The following is a 25,075-nucleotide window of genomic DNA, read 5'->3' on the forward strand; positions in this document are numbered from 1 at the left end:
GAATCCTCCGCGAATGTATTTTAATGTCGTTTCGACAATGTCAGACAAAGGAAAGAAAAATCAGGGCGCGTACATACAGATATGTGTAGGTGGATGCAATAATTGTAAAGGTCACGGCTAAAATCTATATATACTCAACTCCAAAAGAAACGCGAAGTTGTTCGATGGGCGATACCATTCAACTCAAGTGACGTAAAATTATACAATGAATTACATTTTTTATTATATATTATACACTATTCCATTCATTTCATATCAGCACATCCTTGCAATTTGCAATAATTGCCCGAACCTTTCTTGAAAATGCCTAAGAAGTGGAACATTCTATAATACCAGAAGACTTGAGAACGTTTCGCTGAGCATTTTATCATCTGGTCTTAAATAATAACTGTTGGTTTTGTAGTTTGATTTACATTTTGACCCCAAAGCATAATGACCCGTCTAATGGAAACATGTTTGTGTGTTTGTTTGTTGTTTAACGCCGCACTCAGCAATATTCAAGATATTTGACAGCGGTCTGTTAATAGTTGAGTCTAGACCAGACAATCCTGTGATTGACATCATGAGCATCGATCCACGCAATTGGGATCGATGACATGCATCTACCAAGTCAGCGAGCCTGACCATCCGATCCTGTAAGTCGCCTCATACGACAAGGATAGTCGCCTTTGGATGGGGGCCATCAGTCTTATCGAAGCTGGATGGCGTATGTCATGAGTTGCTAGACACCTTGGTGTGCATCATAACACAACTTACAGGCATCAGGAACGTCATTAGTTGATCCAAAATACAGGTGATAGTCCATGACACGGCCGTCCGCGAGTGACGTCATATGGTGTGACATCATCGGTACATGGTGACTTCATAACTACGCGATCGATTTCGTCTTGCAACCACAACAGTTTGACGGATGTATGGGCTCACAAAACACAGCGGTCAAACAGTGCGACGTACGTTGCAGAGGTCTCCACTGCCATCGACCATACGTTGGTCAACGTCCAACTTAACGTCCTCTCCGCATACATCAGATATAGTACAATGTCGAAATAAGCAGAAGAGGCATTGGAGAAAAGTTTATATACATGTCTATAGCATGTTACTAATTGTAAGAGAAAACGTCGCGTTTCTTTTGGTGTCGAGTGTACTTGAGTCTTGTCAGACCTACTCTGGCAGTCTGGTTAATAATATAAAGTGTAACGAAAATACCATTTAGATATACATTCTGTATACTCTGTTTTACGAAGTGATGAATATGACGTGGTGTAACATCGCTTTATGTCAGCCCCATGAGGGATCAGCTACATATTGTGAGAGAAAAGCCTAGCGTGACACAAAATTTAGACGTTGACAGCCTTTGTAATCTCTCATATAGATCCGGAAACATATATATCGGAAACCACCAAGAAAGTCAAAATACGTTCGCAAGTCTAAGCTGCTTTAGATCCCATGGGCTCCTTATTGTTACTTATTCAAAAAAGACATTTATATTAAAATATTTTCCTTTCAGAGACTAAAAGAATCATTATCAGAGCGAATATTGGACGCGAACATACCACCAAAACATTTCACAACTTTTGAGCTACAGTCGTGTATGCTCTTTCTACGAAGATTTCAAAGAGCGTCATGTGACTCTTGCTCAAAAGTTGTTCGATAAAGGTTACAATATTCAAAGCCTCGGTAAAGCTTTCAAAACAGTTTATGGTAGACATGTAGATGGCATTTTTCCAAATGTGACTCATCAGTGACAAAAGAATGATGCCATTTCCTATTTTGACTTGTACCATAACTCCCGTGGGTTTTTTCATATGAAACAATTGACTTGCCTTTGCACCGGGGTGGCAGGATAGGATCTGCTTTTCACGAAGACACGGTGTCATCACTATTGGACAGTGATTCGGAAACACATGGGTTTGTGTCAAGAAAAATGTAGGCCATCGGCCAATATTCACAATGATAGTCCATTTTTACATAAACATAGCATGGTTACACAGTAAGTGGGAATCGTACAGTCGATTCTGCATTTAGCAGATATTTCCTATGAATATGGATTGAATTTAATTAGACATGCAGTGAAATTGGTTATCCTGATGCTAAGATGGTATTGATCAGCTAATCCTGCTGTCATGTTAAGGGACGTAACTTAGCACCTTTATATGTCTGAAGAAGTCCCGTGAATAATCAATCAATACATGTGTGTGGTGGAACCGTACTTGTACCCACAAAGGGTTACGAACTACACATCTTTCAATGTGGCATTATATCGATATTTCTTCTAGGCATGGATTGCAATACAGCAAATACATGTGGTACTTCTTCACTTAAATGTGTTTGAGAAATTTGAATAATTAAGAGAACGTTTTACCCATAAGTGTGTGCTTAATGTTTCACAAGTAAGATAATAACCAAACGATTCTGACACTCTTCTCTTAAAATCAGAATGACACACCCGTGTGTAATAATCTTTATATCGGAAGCCGGCTCAAATATCAAAAGTAGACATGCACCAACGAGAGAAAAGGCTTTTATTTGTTTAGAGAAAATATCCATTTAGTCGATAGTTCTAACAGAGAATATAATAATATAGTTCTTCACCACTCAATCCTGGAGAATTATGTACATAATATAATTTGTCATAAATATTGATCAAATTGAATTATTAAACAGGTCATCTGATTCTTGTGAGTCCAGTAATTCGTCTCTAATTGATATTTTAATATTTCATGTGATGAAATAACTTTTCACACAGCTGCCAAAAAATCTATTACGAAATTCAATAAGTTGCGTGTTTTCTTTCTGCAATCAGATAGACTGGCGGACATAACGATGAAGTCTGTTTGCCATCATTTGTCAATTCGTCTGAGAGAGTCAACAGAGAGGACGAGAACGGCACCATGCTAACGAATCGGATCTCACGATATTTCTGATTCCAGCGTTTTAACTATATTTATTATATTAATGAACTGCTACAGAAAGTCGTAACGACTTGTTTGCCAAATGACACGCCAACGTTGAAATCAAGACGTGTATTAGACAAAAATACCACAGAAAATTGATTTTGAAAAAGTAAATGAAGACAGTCCTGGAACCTTGATATGCCGTTTGATTAAACCTGTCACTATTTCGCATACATGTGTAAAGAACTTTTTCATTTGTTGACAAGCAATTCTGAGAGTGACAGAATGCCCCACTGTAATCATCAGCCGGTCAAATCTGTTCTCTCCTCCTCTGTAATAATACCAGTTTACCACATCCTCATCCCAGTGCGAGCCTAAATTGTCATATTACTGTCATAAAGCTTAAATTTGACAATGACAATTGTCAGATGGTTGCGCTGGCGAGGCATATGTTATTAAAAAACGCCATCGATATAATATTGGTGGAGGAAATTGCACAGCGTGAAAGCCTCCTGACAATGTTACCAAGCAGGAATATATACATACATTATATGTGTTGGAGGAAAGCCCAAAATAATTCACATCTGAGACATGTTTAGTGGAACCCACAGTTCATGTGTTCAATTTGAATTCTTGAATACCGGATCATGGTACAACTAAGGGACGCGACTCCACAAAGTGAAATACAGCCCCTTAGATGACTGGCTCGAAATCCGTGCATCTGTAGTAATCACGATGAAGATTTCTAGTTTACTTCCATTCTGCATAACATACGTCTATGACTGAAAAAATTCTAATCTATCATTAATTGCATCTGTAACACAGACAAATAAATTATTCAAAAGTAAATTACTATAACAGCCTTTGATATAATAGACCACAACTCTAACACCTCGCCCCAGTACATCACTCATGCATCCGTTCCTTTCATAAGCTTAGTCGTTTTCACAGAAGTCTATGAAATGTGTGTGTAGAGATTATTGGCACACAACTTTCGACCTCAAGTGGACTAATGAACAAAAATATCTTGCTACCATAAGCCAGTTCATATTAAAGTCAGATAGAAAGATCCTGTGAAAGCCGCTTGACATATGGGAACTCTTGAAGTATTCGGATTACCTTCAACTAAAGGTGTTTCAGACGTCTGGGTGTGCTGTCATTACATAAATCTCCCCGCCTTTGTTGTGGCTTTCATTGTCTGCAATCGATCTGTGCCACTGTAAAGTGTGGAGCTTCCTTCAAGGGCTCCTTCGTTTAGGTTTGGAACTGACAGACTTCCATTGAAACCTACTTGTCAGTTTCGCTACCTGGTCCGTAGCGTAAGAAGGATTCTATGTTATGCTGATGATTGACCTATTGGGAATTAACAACCTTGCTTTTACTCCATATGCAGTTAAGCGGCAATTCTCATTGACTGCTATCTGTTTACGGAAGTATGTGAATGAGGAAAGTCGATATTTATATCACAATTGATGCGAAATGTGTTTCAATGGCCGTGCCTTTCGGCGTTCATCATCTTAATAGCAGACGTTACCATCCCTACAAAGACTTAATCGGGAGATCCCAATTAATTACCGCATGCCTGAAATTGACTGTTTACCTAATCAGATTATCAATATCCTAACTATACTCACATTAGCCATTACGAAGTAATCAGTTATTTAGAAGTATTGTTAAATTCTAACACAATTCTTCCGTTCATTTCCGTAATTAAGTGAAAGGTATCCAAAAATACCTATGAATAAGGACTAGACACTTGAGACACGCTGTTTGTTGGCGGAGTCACAGACATTACATTGACGGCTTGGAAGCATTTACAAGTTATTTATGGTCATTGATTAGCAAGTATTTATAAGTCCTGCATCACAGGGTGTGATATACCCATTCCTCCAGTGTGCGCTTAATTCACTAATGAATGAATCAAAGTTAAGGGTCCATTCTCGCCTCGTCGGGAACCACAGTAAAGATAAGGACAACCAAACACATTGGCAACCGGCGATCGACCAGCCAGATACTGGTTTGATACTCGCAGTTGTTAGGCTGACATTATACATGCTATACAAACATGACAATAAACTGAAGCACGTGACATGGTTCTGTTAGCGGGTACGTGGTTGGGTGGACGTAGGGGTGGAGTTGATGTTGTATAGTTGGGATATGGTTGGGTGGAGGCGAGGTTGGAGTGGGGTTGATGTGGTATGATTATGTTAGTGATGATTGTGTATGTTAAATGAAATGAAAGACCATATATATCTAGCAATATCATTCGTAAGAATTGAACTGTCAGAATTGAGACATGTGTGCCTTCGTTCGTGAAATTCCCAAAATGTGGGGTACACAATCACGAACTATATGTCCTGTGAGAATCATAAAAAGAGTAGCAGTACAATTTTGACAGAATACACAACGATAAACGTTAGCGTGTCATTCACTTCAGGAACACAACGAGTTTGAAGTATAACGATACTGTCGCAATGCTGAAGCACCTTGCCTGCACAACACTGAAACATTACCATGTCATTTTTCTCTTTGAAATTTAAACTCTCCAGTGTTCGCTTACCATTCTTTAGGGTGACCTTATATTTTTGCTTCCAAAATGTCAAGGCTTTTAAGAGTTCTGCTTTGAATATTGGATGTTCAGATGCCTATATCAATATTCAGATAATGCGGATTGTATACAGGTGTTAGCACACTCAAAATTTAATTTTGATCATGTATTCCAACAGTGGATTTCTGGAAAGCCTATTGTGTCGTTAAAGATTTCGCAACACATTTCCTTTGTATCTGACTAGGTAGGGATTGATTTTCGGTTTAGTGTTTACATCACTGCCCAAAGTATAAACATGCCTGTCCTGTGACATAACAGGTTTATAACGATGGAATTAACAAACACGTTAAAATGGTTGGTCGGGTATGAATAAATGTTGCGTTTTGAGTGATATCCCATCAGAACATAGAGAGGAACATTTATTGATATTTCAATTAATATTTTTAGTTGGATCTGAAAAAGTTCATTCGACGATTGATTCTGGTCCTATTCCTACACAGAGCAATGTATCGTGATGTAGCTGCATTAGTGGTGTTGGAATATTGCCCACTATTTATGTAAACATTGGTCTTTTATTGATGTAATTATTGCTTTTATCATAAACATTATGGGTTCTTCGTATTTAAGAAATATTTTTATTTGTATCAAGATGAAAATAGTGAGAGTGTAATCTCTAATGTGTTCTCATTTCTTAACGGTATTTGCTTTCGTCATGAAATAAACTCGAATACAATTAATCGTCTGTGTTTGTATATGACGGTGGCTTGTATATAAGTGAGTCTGGACCAGGCAAATCAGTGACTGATATGATGAGCAACTTTCCACGCCGTCGGGGTACGTTGCCACACATTCAACCAAGTCACGGAGCCGGACCGCCAGATCCATTTAGTGACCTCTTACAACTTGAAGGTTTAACATAGTTTGCTGGGAACCTATTATAACCCGGAATCCAATGGGGTTCATCTGTCCACAAGGGATGAATAATCAGTACTTCTAAATACTTGTAAATAGACTTAAAGTTTAATGCTATTAAAGTTTTGTGAGAAAGGAAGTTATTGTCCCGCAGAAGCTGAGAAGAATATTCACGAAAATCACCTAACGTAACAAATGAGAAATTGATTAAAATCAAAACGCTCAATGTCAAGAACATAGCCTTAATATGACGCTTCGATAAAATGACGTTGTTAAATAATGATATCCTCCAGTAAATAATCTGAAACAATAATATTCTTTATTATCTAAACCCGTTTGTACCATCTTTCCGAGGCAAGGGAGTTAACTGATTTTAAATGTCCAGTTTCCACCCTTGCCGAACTAGGCTGGAATTTCTGGGCTCGATCGATCGTAGCGCTATCAGTGGCAATTATGTGTTATGTCTCTTCTATAACCGTCCTATTGTCCGATCAGACTCCCCCACTCATGCCACTTACATTTGCTTCAAACAAAATGGTGGCGCTAAGTCAAGATTATCTGATCGAAAATCAAAATCTTTATTGTAATAAAACGGGTCTTACTTCGCGAAGTTCATCAACTCAGGTGGGAATTTTGATCAAAAACACGAAAAGATTTGGAAAAGATCTGTTGATGACGAGTTGGCGGTGCACATTCTTTGCAAATACTGCAATCAGCCGTTTACGAACCGGATGTCGATTTCGTTACGTGATTTTGGTTGGACTATGTGTAAACTCGTTAGTCCAGCCAAGAATAACTCCATAATTCCAGTCTAGTTCGGCAAGGGTGGAAACTGGACTTTCATAGTCAGTTCACGCCCTCGCTCCAGGAAGATGGATTGTACTAAAACATATTGTCTGGAAGAAATGGTTAAAGGTCATGTGTGTATATTTGAAGGATAGGCACTGTAACATTCATATTGTGATTCTGACAGAAGATGTTTAAGAAGTGGAGGCGGTAGTCTGGGCAAATGTCAATCTTGGCGTCATGTGTCTCTATTCGTATGCTTCTATTAGACAAAAGTGTATTTACATGTATGTAAGGGCGCTGAACACCTGCGGACAGCATTTAATGGTCATTACCGTAACTATGGAATACTGTAATGGACATGTTTGCCTTTTCGAAAACATAGTTTACTTAAATCATGACAGTGCCAAATCGCGACATTTGTCACTGTCGGTGTATTGCATTGCTAACCAAAGGTCGAGATCGGGAAGATGCGACAGTGTCCAGAAGATTGGTCAGATTGGTCGAACAACGAGGTACGCTTACATACATCATGGGAAATCATAACTGATTGAAGTATTGCAGAATCGAACTCAACCCCGAAGCCTGACGTTTAGGTGCATCCGACCCTTGGCTACCTCATTAACCCAGAACCCTATATCGGCCGTGTTAATAGCAGACGGGGAGTAGCAGTGTGTTTCAGTCCCATTCCCTTTCAAATGACTCACATCAGTACCAACTTATGCTGCATTGTAATTGATATTCGTTATGTTAAAGGTCAAAACAGGTATGGCTTCGTGAATTTAATTTAACGTACGGTAGACTGCAGATGACATTCATCAGAGATAATGCTCACTACTTAACCTATACTGTGTTCTGCATATAGCTAGTACGCCGCTGCAATTGCATGAGAAAATGGCAAATAAACATTAACATTTGACATCCAAACCTATTTTTCTTTATCAGGAGAGATGGTTTCAATTTCCTTTCGTAATTGGAAGAAGGAAAAACCATGTGTGAAGAGATTTCTTGCATTAACAAAAACGCATTGTCTTCGATAATGACTTTACTAATTGAGTGTCAGGATTTTTACAGGGAGCATTTTTACGTATGTGTATTCGTGTTGAGGCACACAATGTTCTGTCAACGACGTCTAATTCTTCATACAAGATATGGGGAAAACACCACAGCTCATCTTGTTAACTAATCGCGTGGTTGTCAGGAGATTGATTCCGTTGCGTTGTGGCAACACTACAAGTATGCATGCATAAATATATACTTGCATGAACACACAGTACAATTATTATCATGTATTCCTAATACGGGTTATTTACCATCCAAAGACATTCATGCGTGACAACTTCTTAACACTGTCATTCAAAAAACCTGTTCTCATCCCTCACAAATAATTATATTAGAATTTGAAGTTTTCCTGAAATATGCACATATATACATGACGTCAGAAGCTCGGTGATTTGTCAGTCTGATAGTGACAACAGTCAGTATAGTTCCAAATGAAACCTGTTTCTTATACAGTGGCGTAAGTACATGGTCTACAGCCAAAATAACAGTTGCCAACATATTCTGTTTCTACTTGACTTTCGCGGCAATCCATCGGCCTGCCTGCTAGAGTTACTGCCCTTTATCAAAGGGAAGCTACTGTAACCCTAGTATTTGAGACGTCACGTTTGTTTAGAGTCAGCCTTGTCCTGCCATAACGTCACGAAGAGCAGAGTCAGAAGTACACATAGCGACAAAATGAACATGGTTACATACAGTGTATATCGGCCAAATCCATCCGTTAAATTGTTTCGGAATTTACATATCCATAATTGCCAGGGCTTGTAAAATGTCTCAGCTACTGATCAGGTAGACACTGGTTTTCAGTTCCTTAGACTATTGTTTTGATAATGATGACAAATATCCCAGTAGTTTCTCAGATTCTCGATGATTAATTCTGACTTGATCGCCGATTGACACGAGCTACATATAGGTATTCTAATCGTAAAGAGTAACGGTGCCACAATGGTCGACCAAATATTCGTAAAACTGTCGTTATTATTTTAAGCATAATGTATTTGTCTTCTAGTAGATCAATAAACATGTGTTCATGCACATCGTTTGCTTATTAGACCCATGTTTAATGGCTATGAGGGAAATGCCAACCGGTTCTTGTTGAAACATTAGACAGAAAGGTAGATGTTCTAATGGTTCATTTGGGAATACTTTTAGATTCTAAATGAATTATGCATATTCACAGGGGATATCAATTACATCCGTATTGTTTGAGCTGATGCATATATTCATGAACCAGAACTATTTCGAAAGTATGAAAACGAGTCTGCAATGATCTGAAGAACGAGTTTTCATTTATTTTGCATAATTTGGTGCAATAAAGTCATGTGATGGTTATACCATGTACTCCTTAATGACATTTCAACGGTTTTGATTAAATAGTTCATAAGTCACTCGGAATCCCTACCTGCTCTTCCCAAGAGCTCATCAAATGTCAGTAACACATTTCGTAATGGCTTTTTGCATACATAATGCAAACGGCCGTGTATGATTGAGTGAATTTTAGTCATCATTATTCCAGTTTGATCGCGACAACCTGTAAATAATTCGGACCAGACAAACCGCTGACTGAAAGTATACGTAACGTTTCGCGACATCGGGGCACGATGTAACGCAATCAGACAAGCAACATGGTCCATTTTAGTCGACTCTTATCACAAGCATAGATTAATGAGAACAGTTCTACCTGGATATCCTCACGGACAGCACGACGTATGAATAAACATGATGGTGGTAGTTATCGACTGCTACCTTTCTTGCCGAAGCCTTTTCGCGGACACCCAGTGTCACCGCTGATTTTCAGCTATTCATTCATATAAGTTTCAACTTAATTTTTACTTTTACACTCAACGGAATCTGTCTGATAATAGAGACTGTTTATTCTCTGGCATTGAGGTGTAGATTTAGTGGCGATTACCTAATAGTAATAGATGCCGAACATAAAATACAATGGCATATTTAGAGTAAGTGAGTGAGTATGGTTTTACGCCGCCTTTAGCAATATTCCAGCAACATCACGGCGGGGGACACCAGAAATGGGCTTCACACATTGTACCCATGTCGGGAATCGAACCCGGGTCTTCAGCGTGACGAGCGAACGCTTTACCCACTAGGCTACCCGACCGCCCCCCATATTTAGATAAAAGCGACAAAACCCTTTCCATACGAGTGTATATAATGACTATTTCACGAACATGTGAATCACTATCAACAAGTGATGATACCAAGTAAGCGTATCATGCCCCTGCGGTGGCACCCGTCACAACACATCCAAAGGCAAGTCAGTTGTTCTTCTGCACAAACATGGTAAAATATGGTACAAATAAAAAAAAAGGGAATTGCATCGGACATCATTTTTGTCACTGATGCTTCAAATTTGACATGTCCTCCACATTTCTAATATAAACTTATTTGAAAGGTTTACTGAGGCCATGAATGTTGTAACCTTGATCAAACAACTTCTGAGCAAGAATCGTTTGACGCTCTCTGAAATCTTGGTAAAAAGGGCATGCTCGATTGTACTTCAAAAGCTGTGAAGTGTAGACACCTAGGGATGGAGCTGCAGGAATATTCACTCTCAATCTTAATGCGTAAATGCAAAAATGAAACAGATGAAGCGTTCTCACTCGTCTCCTTTATTTCTAGTTCAGATGGATAAATCAGTGGAAGAAAATTGCTTATTTGATGGTTACTGGACGATATCAGTTAATGGTTATATCTAAAGCTGAAGCTAAACTTCTTTGCGAAATTACCTTCTTTGACTTTGCCAATCCGAGCAGAAATTCAGATTCATATGCATAAAGAAGCATACACATTGATAGAAATCTCCAAAATTCAAAATAACCGCTCATGTGGATTATTTACTATAATATGTTAATGAATTATTGTAATATTACTATTGCAATGAATTGTTGGAATAATACCATTGTAGTTCAATGAGTGAATGGGAGAATTGAGGTTGCGTTTAGCATTATTCCAGCAATCTCAAAGCATGGGGGGAAGGGGGGCGAGTGGAAGGGGAGCTTCAATTATGGGTTCACGTCTTACATATGCAGCCGAACCCAGGTCTAGGACTTAACAAGCCAACAATTCAATACATGACTACCTCTTCACATCAAATCGGTATGAATTATTGTAATGTAAGGAAGAGAATTTATGGATGTCAACTTCTTTATTATGAGGAACACAACGTTTCGGAGTATATGCTTACTCCTTCATCATTCACGGTGTGTTCCTCATAATATAGAAGTTCACATCAATAAATTCTCTTCCTAACGTGTATCACTTTTTAAATGCTTTTCAAAGACTTACTGTAATGAAATTGTATTGTATTGCTACTGTAGTTATGAATAAGTCCAATATTACTTCCACTGAAATACATTATTGTAATATTCCTGTTGAAGTGTATTGCAACTATTTGCATAACATAATGAATGTTAATATTACACAGACTGAACCAGTTATTCTCACGGCGAAGCTGGAAGCTGTATTGGGGCACCTGGAGGCTAAGACGCCATAATGTGCTGTACAGAGTTATATCTTTCAAAACCATGCCGAGCCAATCACAAAGTGGCAAACATCACGTAAAGGAAGTTTTCACTTTGGTCATTCCTCCCACATAAGATAATTTGTTTGGTTGTTTTTGTTTAACGCCGCACTCAGAAATATTCCAGCTGTATGACGGCGGTCTGTAAATGATCGAGTATTGAAATGACAATCCAATGATTGATATCATGAGCATCAATCCACGCAATTGGGATACGATGGCGTACATCAACAAGTCAGCGAGCCTGACCACCGGATCCCGTTAGTCGCCTGTTTCGACACCTGTGTATCGTCACTGCTTTCTGTCCACTCATACATGTTGTGTGGTAGCCTAGCTAGTTGTTGAAGCGTATCATTCCAAACATAGGCACAAAGTGTGAAGCCAAGTTCATCTTTTCTCACTCACTCACTCACTCACTCACTCACTCACTCACCCACTCACCCACTCACTCACTCACTGGGAGCTTCGATCAAAAGACTGCAAACACATGAAAGAGGTTGAAATGGAGATACGCCAGCTGTCTGGCACTGAATATTCTAACTGGTGTGACACGTCTCACGTCTTGCGAATCAAGCCGCTCTCAAAGGCTACGGTGAATAACAGAATTTTCATAAATCGGGATCGTGGTGAGAATAAGGAGATCAATAGATTTACTAGTACACAGTATTCTATCATGTTTGAAAGCATCCTTTTTGTCATCTTATACACGACAGATTTCAGCGGGCATTGTGTCTGAATCATCACTCACTGAGACTACAAGCATACCTCAGATTCAAATGCGCTGGTGTTGAAAACTACGTTGCTCTGTAATAATTACCATCATCATCATCATCATCATCATCATCATCATCATCCCCATCGACATCTCCGTCATCATAGTCGTCAGCATCATCATGCAGTTGGGTTTAACGCCGCTTTTAACAGTATTCCAGTTATATCACGGCGTGTCAGCTTAATGTTGGAGGAAAGCCCGAAGTGATGCAGGTCTCAGTCGTTTACCACTTCGGTGAGTGAGTGAGTATGGTTTTACGCCGCTTTTAGCAATATTCCAGCAATATCACGGCGAGGGGCACCAGAAATGGGCTTCACACATTGTACCCATGTCGGGAATCGAACCCAGGTCTTCGGCGTGACGAGCGAACGCTTTAACCACTAGGCTACCCGACCGCCCCACCACTTCGGTGAAACCCACGAGCACGGGTATGGTGCTGACAAACCTAGAAACATAATCGGGGTGAACCGGGATTGGAACCCAAAATCATAGGTTTCTGGCGTGTCCAGGGGGACGCAACTCTGCACAGCGAATTGCGGCGCCTTAGACGACTGGGCCACCCGCCCCCCACCATAAGTGGTAAAAGTACTGTAGTATTTATGATCTGATGGTTTAAATCCGTGATTCTCCTCATTATGATCCTTGGCTTGTCAATATCATACTCCTGCTTCTGTTCAAAATCACCATGAAGTTTAAACAAAGTTCCAACATATTTGTGACGAAAGCAGTTTTGTAAAAACACAGTATGATACTATCCTGTTATATCAGATAAGGTGGGAAAACAATACTTAGTTTTTTTATCCCCATCCCTTTCTGCATATTAATTTATTAATATTAATTCATAGAGTAATAATAGTCATAATAGAATCAGACCCGTGAAGATCCGGGTTAGAATAGGTCTTCAGCAACCCATGCTTGCCGTAAAAGGCGACAATGCATATGCTTGTCGTAAGAGGCGACTAACGGGATCGGGTGGTCTGGCTCGCTGACTTGGTTTATGCATGTCAATCACTGGATTGTCTGGTCCAGACTCGATTATTTACAGACCGGTCATATATACTGACCAACAAAAGTTCCTGTGACATTGAATAAGATTTAATGCAAAGTAATGTTTGTTACCAAATCTGAAACAATTTCGGTTTGCAACAGATAAAAGACTCCTGTAAGTGTTCAAATGGTTTAATTTGCCATACTGACTTCAGAAAATGCGTGATTTCATTAAAAAAAACATGAACATGCCAAAATGTCAATTTACAAATCAATAACGTGTGTGTCCACCTCTGGTTGCGATGCAAGCAACACATCTTCGTCTCATGGAATGGACCAGGCGTCGCACAAATTCTTGTGGGATATCTATCCATATCCGCTGGAGCATGTTTCGAAGTTCCTGGAGTCTCTGTGGAACACGTGGTTGACGTCGAAGGCGCCGATCCATCTCATCCCACATGTGCTCAATTGGTAAGAGATCAGGGGACCGAGCCGGCCAGGGGATGACATTCACCTTGTTTTGTTGAAGAGAATTCCTGAACAAGTCGAGGTAATATGAGGCCGGGCGTTGTCATGTTGACAGGTAATGCCTGGGCCATGACGACGCAAAAACGGTAGAACAACAGGGCCGATGATCTCGTCGCGGTAGCGTTGTCCATTGAGATTTCCCTCTACTACCATCAAACGGGTCCGCTGTCTTGCTGTAATCCCACCCCATACCATAACGCTGCCGCGAGGATGCTTCTTGCAGTCACTGTTGCTGGCTGGGATCGATTTTGTAGGTGTGTTGTTCGAATCCAGTTGTCTTGTCGATTATTGGTTACGCGTGGCCTGCCACTCCCAGGATGGTCTTTAACTGCATTTGTCTGTTGCCAACGTTGCCAGTAGCACCAAATGGTGTTTCTGTGGACATTAAATTGTTTTGCAACATCACGTTGGATGGATCCTGCTTCAAGCATACCAATGGCTCGTAATGTTGAATAACTGGGTAGTTTTGTTGTTTTTCTGAGTGGTTGTTGTCCGCACGATGCTAAACAATGCATTTGGAATCCCGTTAACGCACATGTTTTTATACCCATTCTTGGGTAGTGAAATGCATGGATCTTGCATAAAAGTCAACTTTTGCATGGCATGCATGCTTTTCTGTAGCAGTTGCGTTTTTGTGACTTGATTCCATACATGTACTACAATATTGAAAACCAAACTTTACTTGTTTGAAAAAAACACTAAAATAATTGGTGTCACAGGAACTTTTGTTGTTGAGTATAGCTGGAATATTGCTGAGTGCGGCGTTAATCAAACAAACAAAACAAACAAACATAATTGAATCAAAATATTGTCTAGCCATGTGTCGTAACACATTAAGCATACTAACGAATTGAATTATGACAGACTGTGTCGTTATGTACATGATATAGCCTGTCTTCATGCACGGAATATGTTTGGTAAAAGGGACGTGTAAAAATGGCTTTTTGTTTTTTGACTTCTTCTATTATGTTCCAGTGTTGTTTTCTTTGGGGAACAACTGACATTCTCTTACATGTGTTTGTGAAGGGTGACACCGGTGGGGCAGGATACGCTCACCTTTCGCAAGCACCTGAAGGTGATTCATAAACACATGCTTATGATACACTTGGAATCGTACAAAGGACTGTGCTTTTAGCGGATATTTCATGATTTTTGAAATAATTTTGTCGCTTATATTTACACCGTATTTAATATACGATTGAGTTTCCGTGGTCTAGTGGTATAGCGTCCGCCCGGAGAGCGGATGGTCCGGGGTTCGATCCCCGGCCGCGTCATACCAAAAAGACGTTAAAAGATGGTACTTGTTGTTACCCTGTCTTGCGCTCCGCATTAAGGGGCTAAAACAAGGACTGGTCGGCTCGGAGTCAGTATACTGTGTCTGAGTGGGATATTCATGTTAAACTGCGGCATGGTATCTCAGTGAGCTAGCACTATAAATCGGCATCAGTCCGGACTAGTACAAGCAGCCACACAAACACACACACGTACATGCACGTCGCTATATAAGTGCAATAATCTTGGACGCGACTTTAAACCCCATTTCACCTCACCTCACTTCCTAGTTTTCTTACAAACCGTAGCCCTTGAGAGCATCTGAGACTGAAACCGACACCAGAGTAACATACATGTATATATAACACCGTTACTGTCGTATTTTATTAGGAATATAAGAAGGAAATGTCTAAACCACGAGCGCATTATGAACTAAATCAATAAAGGCAGACATAGCGATTCCAGTGAATGCATTACCTACGCCCAGGATGTTGAAAAATCATTAATATTGACCACAATTAGGAACAGCGTAGGAATTTGACGCATGCATTATAGTATGATGTGTTACGCGAAGTAAAACGATCTAACACATGCATACAGTATTGCCGCAGTGCAGTAGGGTGTTAGAGCAGTTGCATTGATTTAGTGTCTATAAGCTGAGCAGGATCCATTCCGCACCTCATAACCCTATAAAACCCCAACATGGCGCAGTACGATCCAAAGGTGGCCGATTAGGCAGTGACGCTGATCGACCAGATCCAACCATATCTCCTTCACTTGACTCTCCAGTTACGATCTCTCTAGCAATTGCCTCCACGGTTGGAACAATGGAACATGGTAATTTGTTTGTGGAATAATTTAGAATATAGACCTAAAACGATGAGTATGCTGTTAATTGGGGTTCGTTCTAAATCACATCACAACCTGACGTACATCGAAGATATATTCTCAGCACTACATGTATGTAGATATGTTCAGATTGTTCAGATTGTGCTTATTTCATGAAGTAACTGCTTTCTGAAGTTGATCATCATTTACAGACATACATGCAGGTACAGCGAGTTAATGAATACACTATAAACAAAAAAGCACAGTCACAAACACAAACAATGGTCATTTAATTATTAACCTGAATAAACGCATGGAACGAGTCAAAATAGAGAATTGCATCTGACATTTCTACATTCTACATTGCCTATCTTGATGGTGTGTGAGATGGCTGTTATTTTCTGTTTCCTCATTTTTCAAGCGACAGCATTAGGCGGAAGACATTCATCATTATGTCACATGTACATACTGAGTTCTTGGTAATAACAACATCGTCTAACGACATCGTCATCGATCTTTTTCACGGCAACAGTGTCCAAGTACATGTCTATTGTCAGACGTGTTGACAACACAAATACATCTTTATTGCTCCATTTCCAACTTCCCTCCCCTCTCCGTTAGAATTGCCTACCACGGCATGTTTTATGGATCAACTCTATAATGAGTCATCACACGTGTACACGTTTTGTTCCCAGATGTCATTACAGTGTCAAAGGGGACTGGAACTGTGTGAAAAAGGTAGTTTGGGATGGTCTTTGGGGGTGTATTCGTTCTGTTGACTGTCAACGGTACACATTATCCGTGTCACTTCTCCGTGAAGATCCTAGTAAGAATTGGTCTTCAGCATGCTTATCGTACGAGGCTACTAATATAAATAAATCGGGTGGTCAGGTTTGCTTATTTGATCGTTGCAAGTCGTCGTTCCACCATTGCGTAGATCGATGCTCATGCCGTCGGTCACTGGACTGTTTGGTCAAGACTATTATAGACAACCCGCCGTCATATAGCTGGAATATTACTAAGTGCAAACAATGAGCAAACACACTACACGTGTCACTGGTGAGCTTTAATGACGCGGGTTGTTTACCGTTGTGTTTTAGCATACATGGACGCTTATTGCGTATGAATGAGTGTGTACAATTGGCGGCCTCTTGACAATTCTTAGGGGACGTCAGACATGCCCATTTTCGCCTCTACCAGATTTACATGTAACAAACATGCATTATAGGTAGGATGACCTTTGTTGTATGAACATATGCTAAAACCGTAATCCATTGTAGCATCTCTTGCTCGTGGTCTATTGTAACCTGTGATTATTCACTTATCCCTAGGCTGGGTCTATTATTATACATTGCATTTTGCATAGCATTTTGCATAGAAGTGGAAGGTAAACATACAGGCGCCACACTTAGTCACCAACGTAGCTGGTTGTGTGAATACAAATCCTTCGATAATTGAATAATTATCTTCTGATGATTCAACATTGAAAGGAAAGGTCACCGAAACAGTTTGCCCCAGACCATAACAAGAACAAAATTAATCTATTCATTCACTCTACAATAATTACGTTTTATGATGTTTCCACAAGCTGTAAGGGTTGTTGGAGAAAGATAATGAAATATACTGTATGTCCTTTAGTTTAGCAATAAAATCAATACACTTTGTAGAACATGAATGTTATTGTTTTATGGTATATATTATTATAATATAAATTATAAATACATTTTCCCTGCACTGACAATGTAGGTGTTTGAATTATAAACAATTGCGAGTGGTGGTGGTGTGTGAGATGCGATAGTCAATTAATATGGCGCCAATTTATCGATTATCGAGCATCCTTCGTTTTGAAACCGATTCAAGTACATGACGCTAATAATAGACGTCCAATCACATTACACTTATTCCGTGCACAGTTAATAATAAGAGACTAACGGGATCGCGTGGTCAGGCTCGACGACTTGGTTTATGCATGTCATCATATCACAATTACGTAGATCGATGTCAATCACTGGATTATCTACTTCAGCCTCACAGATTAATCATAGACCGCCGTCACATAAATGGAATAAACAACAAACACACAAACAAAAGTAATAAGAGCAACTGCGATGGGACTTGAATAGCTTTAGGTTATCTATTGTAAAGGAATGGAATAACATAATAACACGTATCACTGATGGTGATTTTTACAGAATATTGGCATGGTGGACTGTATTTCATTTCTCTGAGAAGCATACAGCAGAACCTGTTAGAAGATAGTTAATATTGCATTCAGTTAACCATCTCAGTGTACCGGTTCGCTCTTTGCGATATTACGAACAAGGAGGCCAAGTGTTTCTGTTTTAGTGAGGGTGTCCCATTGGGACCAATGTTGTCTCCAGCAACACATTACGGGTTGTAAAAGAACTAAATTGGATCGGGAAATCAGACTCAGTGATGTGGCTGATGTTGTGTCATCGTGCCCCGATAACATGGATCGTTGAGCTATCGTGATATGGCTTAAATAAAATCGATTCTACTATAAACAAGACTGACTGACTCACTCACTCGTCCAGCTGGAATGATTGACGGTAGGATTATCCATTCATGCCGTCGGGACGTGAAGCCATCGGCTCTGTCACACATTGTGGTCACCCTATTATCACTAGTCTTGCGGCAAGCAAGGTGAGGTGACGGGAAATGGGCTTTAACTACGCGTTCAAGATGATTTCACTTATATAGCTTGTATTTATATGTGTGGAAACTTGCACTAGTCCGCACATATGCCGGTTTTATCCTGCAGGTCCGCTGAGATACCATGACGCAGTTTCACATGGATGGCTCATTATACTGACTCTGAGCCTACCATTCCTTGTTTTATCCCCGTGTTCAATGCATCTTTTAAGTAAACATCTGGGCTTAGGACCAGTTCTACCCCTGAATGTATGTCCTGTTATTATGACCTAATATTTCACTGCGAGTAAGACGATACCAGTAGCATTTGCACATCATGCATTGTTGATGCAACTTGGAATATCTTCATCTTCTTCAGTAACCTGAACAGCATGACTGACGGTACTATTGTAAACACCGGCTGGTGATCATACACGTTCTGTTGGTAATATCTATATTAATATAAACGAAAAACCCTTTCGATATCCATAAGAAATGTTTGCTAAAAGCAGAGTCGATTGTACAATTCCAACTATATCATGAGCATGTGTTTCAGAATTAGAATGAAGCAGTATGGACACCAGCTACACACATGACAAAATATAGCCGCCAAAAGCTTTGAATATATTATTTATCTCTTGCTTCTTTCAGACAATTTAGTAGGGCAAACGGTTTGTTTTAACACCTCAAATAGTTTCTAAACGGAAGATGTCAGTGTTTCGTGTATCTAGATTGGGTAGGATGATAAACCTACCTTCCGAGATTGATGTGTATTTCCATTCTGCCGTGACAGATGGCGTGCTATGGTTATAATACAGGTGGGCTGTTGTGAATACAACCTCTAAACTATCAGATATTTCTTAACATAACTCCTATTAAAACATCCTTACTGGACATCTATTAAATCCATATCGCTGACGACGATGTGTCTAGATTGTCCCTGAAGTGACATAGGCATCATGGACACAACTGTCATTCACAAACAGTGTGGCGAGTGGGGGGGTGTGAGTGCGTGTGTGTCTGGGATGCTTGTGGTGGTTGTGGTGGTGTGTGTGCGTGTGTATGTGGCGTCTGGGAGGCTGGTAGTGGTTTGTGTGTGTGTGAGTGTGTGGAGAGAGGGTATGTGTTTGTATTCGTATGTATGTATGTATGTATGTATGTGTGTGTGTGTGTGTGTGTGTGTGTGTGTGTGTGTGTGTGTGTGTGTGTGTGTGTGTGTGTGTGTGTGTGTGTGTGTGGGATGTGTGTGGGGAGTGGACTGGATGTGTGTCTGTGTGTGTGTGACAGTTTGTGTGTGTGTGACAGTTTGTGTGTGTGTGACAGTTTGTGTGTGACAGTTTGTGTGTGTATGTGTATGTGAGTGGTGTGTGTGTTGGGATGTGTGTGTAGAGGGGAAGGGTATACCCGTGACTATGTGTGGATGTGTGAAGTGAGTATGTTTGATGGGGGGTTGGGGGTGGTGAGGGGGTAGAAAAATTATTTGGTCACTGGTCATGTTTAATTGAAATACATTTAAACCAGCGGACACATTACAGTTTGTAGGTTTTTTTCTGAAACAAGTCATCCAGGTCGTCGTGGTAGTTGGGAGCACACTGGTAATGTTTACCGCGTTTGGTCAGAGACAAGCAACTACTCGAGGTAGAATCCAATTTCAACTTAGATTATCATTTATGATGACTTATGTTCCGTTAAAAGCTTGCGTGGTTTAAATGTCGTATGTCATCACAAGCAAACACACCCACACAAACCAGAGATAAGTACCTCCCTGATGTGTCTGCACATGCGGTAGGTCACTGCAATGTAGTGAGACAGCATATGCGTGATTACATCAGGTAGCTTTTTGTATTCGCTTGTTGAAGAGACTCAGGCAGAACAAACAAGCTTGAAAAATATAAAGGTAGACCATTTGACATTTCTCGAAGAATAGAAAAAAACTATGAGGAATCAGCCAAGAAGCATGCGGATAACTGACAATAGGGCAGTCAGTCAGCATGTTGGCTTTCCTCCGATAAGTACCTTCTCGATAACACACATGAGTCGGGCACCAGTGGTCTACTCGCTGTGCACACATGCGATCCATAGGTGTGCCAGATACCTATGATTTTAGGTTCGAATCCCAAATCCCCTTGATTAGTGGTTCAAGGTTTTTCCCGTAGGTATCACCAGACAGTCAAGGCATGCGTCACTTCGGGGTTTCCTCCCACATCAATCTGATATATATGTCATGATATTACTTAAAACTGTTCAATGCGGCGTTGAACCCAAATTACTCACATCTGCGCTGTCACCTCATCATGGGATGCCTTGTAGTTTTGTGATTCCTTCAATACCTGCTTGTTCGCTCGGCCATTCCTTACTACTACTTAGTATTTAAGGATCTGATTTTACTTCCAGCATTATTCTTTTACAAAACCCATCTCCTTCTTCTTTAGTTACGATTGTGGCCATCTTGGAGACTCGGTTTAGAATGAGTAAGTGCGTTTGGTTTAACGCTGCTTTCTTTAAACAGTATTGAACAGTTGTATCAAGGCCGGTCAGCTTGATGTGGGAGTAAAACGCCAAGCGATGCAGGTCTCACCCGTTTACCACCCTGGTGAAACCCATGAGTTCGACTACGGTGCTGACAAGCCTAAAAACATAATGGGGGCTAAAGGGGTTCGATCAATAATAATAGGTTTCTGGCGTGCCTAAGGGACGCAACTCTGCACGTCGAATTGCGGTGTCAGCGTGCCCCAACCGGAAGTTTGGAAGTGGCCCCAAGCAACCCACGCTTGTCGTACAAGGCGACTTCATGGATATTGTGGTCATATTCCGTGCCTTGGTTGATTACATATTGTCATACCCTGACGGCATGGATCCTGTTTATGCTATCAGACACTGGTTTGTCTGGTCCAGACCTTTATAATGGATATACTGTTTCTGAGTCCGGCGTTAACAAAACATAAATTACCCAAACACATCTACCAAAGAAATATGCCATGGATATATCAATCAGAAAAAAATCATATAAGTCATATCCCTGTCAGGGTAAACCATCCTGAAATCCACACCAAAGTTACAGCAGTCAGTGCCTTGATACACTCCTACGATACCCACTGGGACATCATGCACTTAGACCTCATACACTGAGACTTTATGAACTAGGACTTCATACACGGATACCATGCACAGACACAATTACCCCGTGACCATCTATTTAGATGACAGCCGACACCACCCGGATTCTAATATGACCAGAGCCCATTAGAAGCATGCATACACTGCCCAACAGCTCCGACTATAATATACTATCACGACATTGAGGTATGATGTTGTTTCGAAGGAGCATAATGCACCTCTTTTTCTTTGTGAAATTATTGCTTGGAGACAGAATGCCTGTGATCTGTAACCCACACCGACACGTCATGCAGGGAAAGTAGGTTGTCGTGCAGCCAGATGGTTCCATGTCATGAGAGAACTGATGGAACATGTACCACGGGGCTGCAAGTGGAGCCTTTACTTAATTAATAAGTCGTAGCTATGTAGCAGGCTTACCCAAAGAAAGGTCAACGAACATTGTGAAGATCAATAGGTGTCCAAAGTCTGCTGGTAGGAAAGATTGTGTTGACAAACCTTTACATATAATCCTTCATTTTGAGCCACAAAGTTAAATGTCTTTGGCATATGCTTATATCAGTGTCATACATACATGTACAGCGAAATCTCGTTTGTCCGAACATCGTTAATCCGGATGTCCCACATACCTGGCGATAATCCCTTCCAACGCTTACATGTATGTATACAGAGTGACACAACGCGGTGACAGTATGAATGATCCGTTTATCCGGATATTAAGTAATCCACACGCTTTTACTCCGCATTAATGGGGGTTCACTGTGTATCAGTACGTATCCAAAACAGCTAGGCTCAAGTTTCAAGTTTGAGGGCCGCTGCATTTTGACGTCATAGTTACGGAATGGAGTTTTAGTGACGTTACGCCTTGCACTAAAGCTCCTATGATTGCATAGCTATTATTATCAAAAGTTTTAACGCACCCTTCCTATACTTGGACTGACAGTTATTTCTAAAACGCAAATTCCGCAGAGGGTTAATGGACCATGACAGAAGTCAAAGGTGATGTTTAAGATAAAATCAATAGAAACAGCCAGCGGAATATTGTTTAGATTTAACATCACTTGGCGTCACACATTGCATCAATGTGAGGAATCAAACGTGCGCAGTGGAGAATATATTATTTAATCATTACGCCAACCCACATTCTCTTACCTCCAGGAACTGGAGAGATGATATGGGTGGTATTTAAAATTACAGAACATGAGACAGCCTATCTATATTTTACACGGAGATGCCATATACTTACACAATCTTGAGCTTAATGTAGACAACGTAATGAAGACATATGTGTTTTTGTCACCATAATAACACGCCAATAATAACACGCCAATAATAACATGGATAACATATGAGCAGAAATACGCGATGCTTTCGACAAAATGTGTGTTTGTCATCTGACGATCGACCATGATGCATGTGTGCACGTACTGATGAGGACAATCATAATAACACTAATGCACGCGGTAGATGTACTGTAAGAACCTGCATTGAAATTAACACATTCCAGCTAACATGAAAATATTCTCGATTATCAAAATAGAAATTATCTTTTACATTTATAAATAACTGAACATGTCTACCATTACTGTTACTAATGAAACCGACTATTTACCCCAAAAAGTGTACACTCTGGCCTTAAGCTTACATACTTCAATCGAACAGTTACATAACGAAGACATATGATCACGCAATATTTTCCTCAAAGGCAGAGTAAACATTCCGTGTTTCCATTTCCGCCGTCAGTCTATAAGAAACACACTGATAGAAAGCACATGAAAGAGGCTGTGTGCAATCGGAAATTATAGATCTATTGACTTACTTGGGATGCAGTACCTTTTAAGTTTCTGCATCAATCATTTTATATTGCGCTCAGCTTGAGGAACTGCTGATTCATAATAGGAAACATTGATTTCTGTGTCATACAATTTGCATTGACTTACCTTAGAAAAAGACACCTTTCGTGGGTAAACCTCGCTGAATCTCCTAGCATCTAAAGTAAACGATACACTCTTGCATGGGGATCGAATATGATTTGGGTGTAGCCCCCCTTCCCCACCAGCAGGCACTGACAGGAATGTCGGGGGAGTCGGCACGAGAACCGTTGGTGCCGACCCCCGTCTTGAAATCTCGGGGGGTTTGAGCAACCCGCAGCTGGATCGTCTACGGTGTTTTCTAACAAGAGTTCCAGTCCGGCCAAGCATCGACATTTTCCTGGTTGATCGCCGTCACTCGTTAGCTACACTGTTGCATGAGTTGCTAATTGCTCCACTGCTATGCTAGCTAGCTTCACACAAACCGCGGGTTGTCCACAATAGGTATAACTTTTCCAAAGATCAATGGTAAGTGGTAAGGTATAGGACTCGCAATGCGCATGTTCTCATCCTCGCATCTCTCAGCCGACATGTGTGACAATGTTCCATTAAGAATTCACGTACATACACGGCCGCCGTTGTGAAACCATCAATAATATCGCCAGGTTTTCGTACAAGTACCTAGCTATGCAATCAGTGCACCATATGAAAACAAACAGTGGTGTCATCGTTGGCTTCAACTTCCCAGCTTCGTAGCTCAGCGGGCTTTGAGCGTTTCCGTCCACCACAAACAATGAGTACAATCCGATTCATAACTAATTACGCCATGACAACCTCTGTGTTCAGCGGGGCATCGGAAAGTTTTCAGCTAATTATATTAGCAGTGATGAAGATGGAGGTCTTCTTGGAGGGTTATGACATGCTAATAATAAACTAAGTATATAAAGGATGGGCTGCGATCATCCATGCTATGTCACTCATTTACAGATCTGCATCCAACATATGCTGTGCGTTATATTATAGATCCCGTCTCCTTTGTACACACACATTTTACAATATGTATTGACTTTGTTTTAGCATATTAATAAAAGATAGATATTTCAGCCGATATTCATAACCGTTGACAATCGCATAGCAACAAAAAGGTCCTTTGGAAAAGCGGTAGACACAGCGGTTTGTACGATACTCAGCCCACAACCTTATAACTTGCTCTGAAGAAGGCTTTAGACGCAGCATAATGGGGTGAGCCCATGGAAGACTTATAGATGGAGCTGTATAGGGGTGAACAGTAGGTGTAGCAGCTCTCTCCTAGCGCCACCTCGCAAGGATTTTGCAAGTAAGATACACCTGTCGTGGCATTGAATAGTGTCA

The 25,075-nt window shown here is 40.5% G+C and overlaps 1 protein-coding gene across 1 annotated transcript in view; it reads right to left on the reverse strand.

Moving 5' to 3' along the window:
• The window catches only part of LOC124112952 (transmembrane protein 272-like), a 118,432-nt gene extending 93,831 nt beyond the window's left edge, over positions 1–24,601 (reverse strand). Inside the window, exon 1 of the mRNA XM_046473164.2 lies at positions 23,834–24,601. Coding sequence (XP_046329120.1) covers positions 23,834–24,100 — 267 coding nt within the window. The 5' untranslated portion in view covers positions 24,101–24,601. The remainder of the gene's footprint in view (positions 1–23,833) is intronic.
• Positions 24,602–25,075: the final 474 nt, after the last annotated feature.

The sequence above is a fragment of the Haliotis rufescens genome, unplaced genomic scaffold (assembly GCF_023055435.1).
Source record: "Haliotis rufescens isolate VD_foot unplaced genomic scaffold, xgHalRufe1.0.p SCAF_7, whole genome shotgun sequence".
In the NCBI taxonomy this organism is placed as follows: domain Eukaryota; kingdom Metazoa; phylum Mollusca; class Gastropoda; order Lepetellida; family Haliotidae; genus Haliotis; species Haliotis rufescens.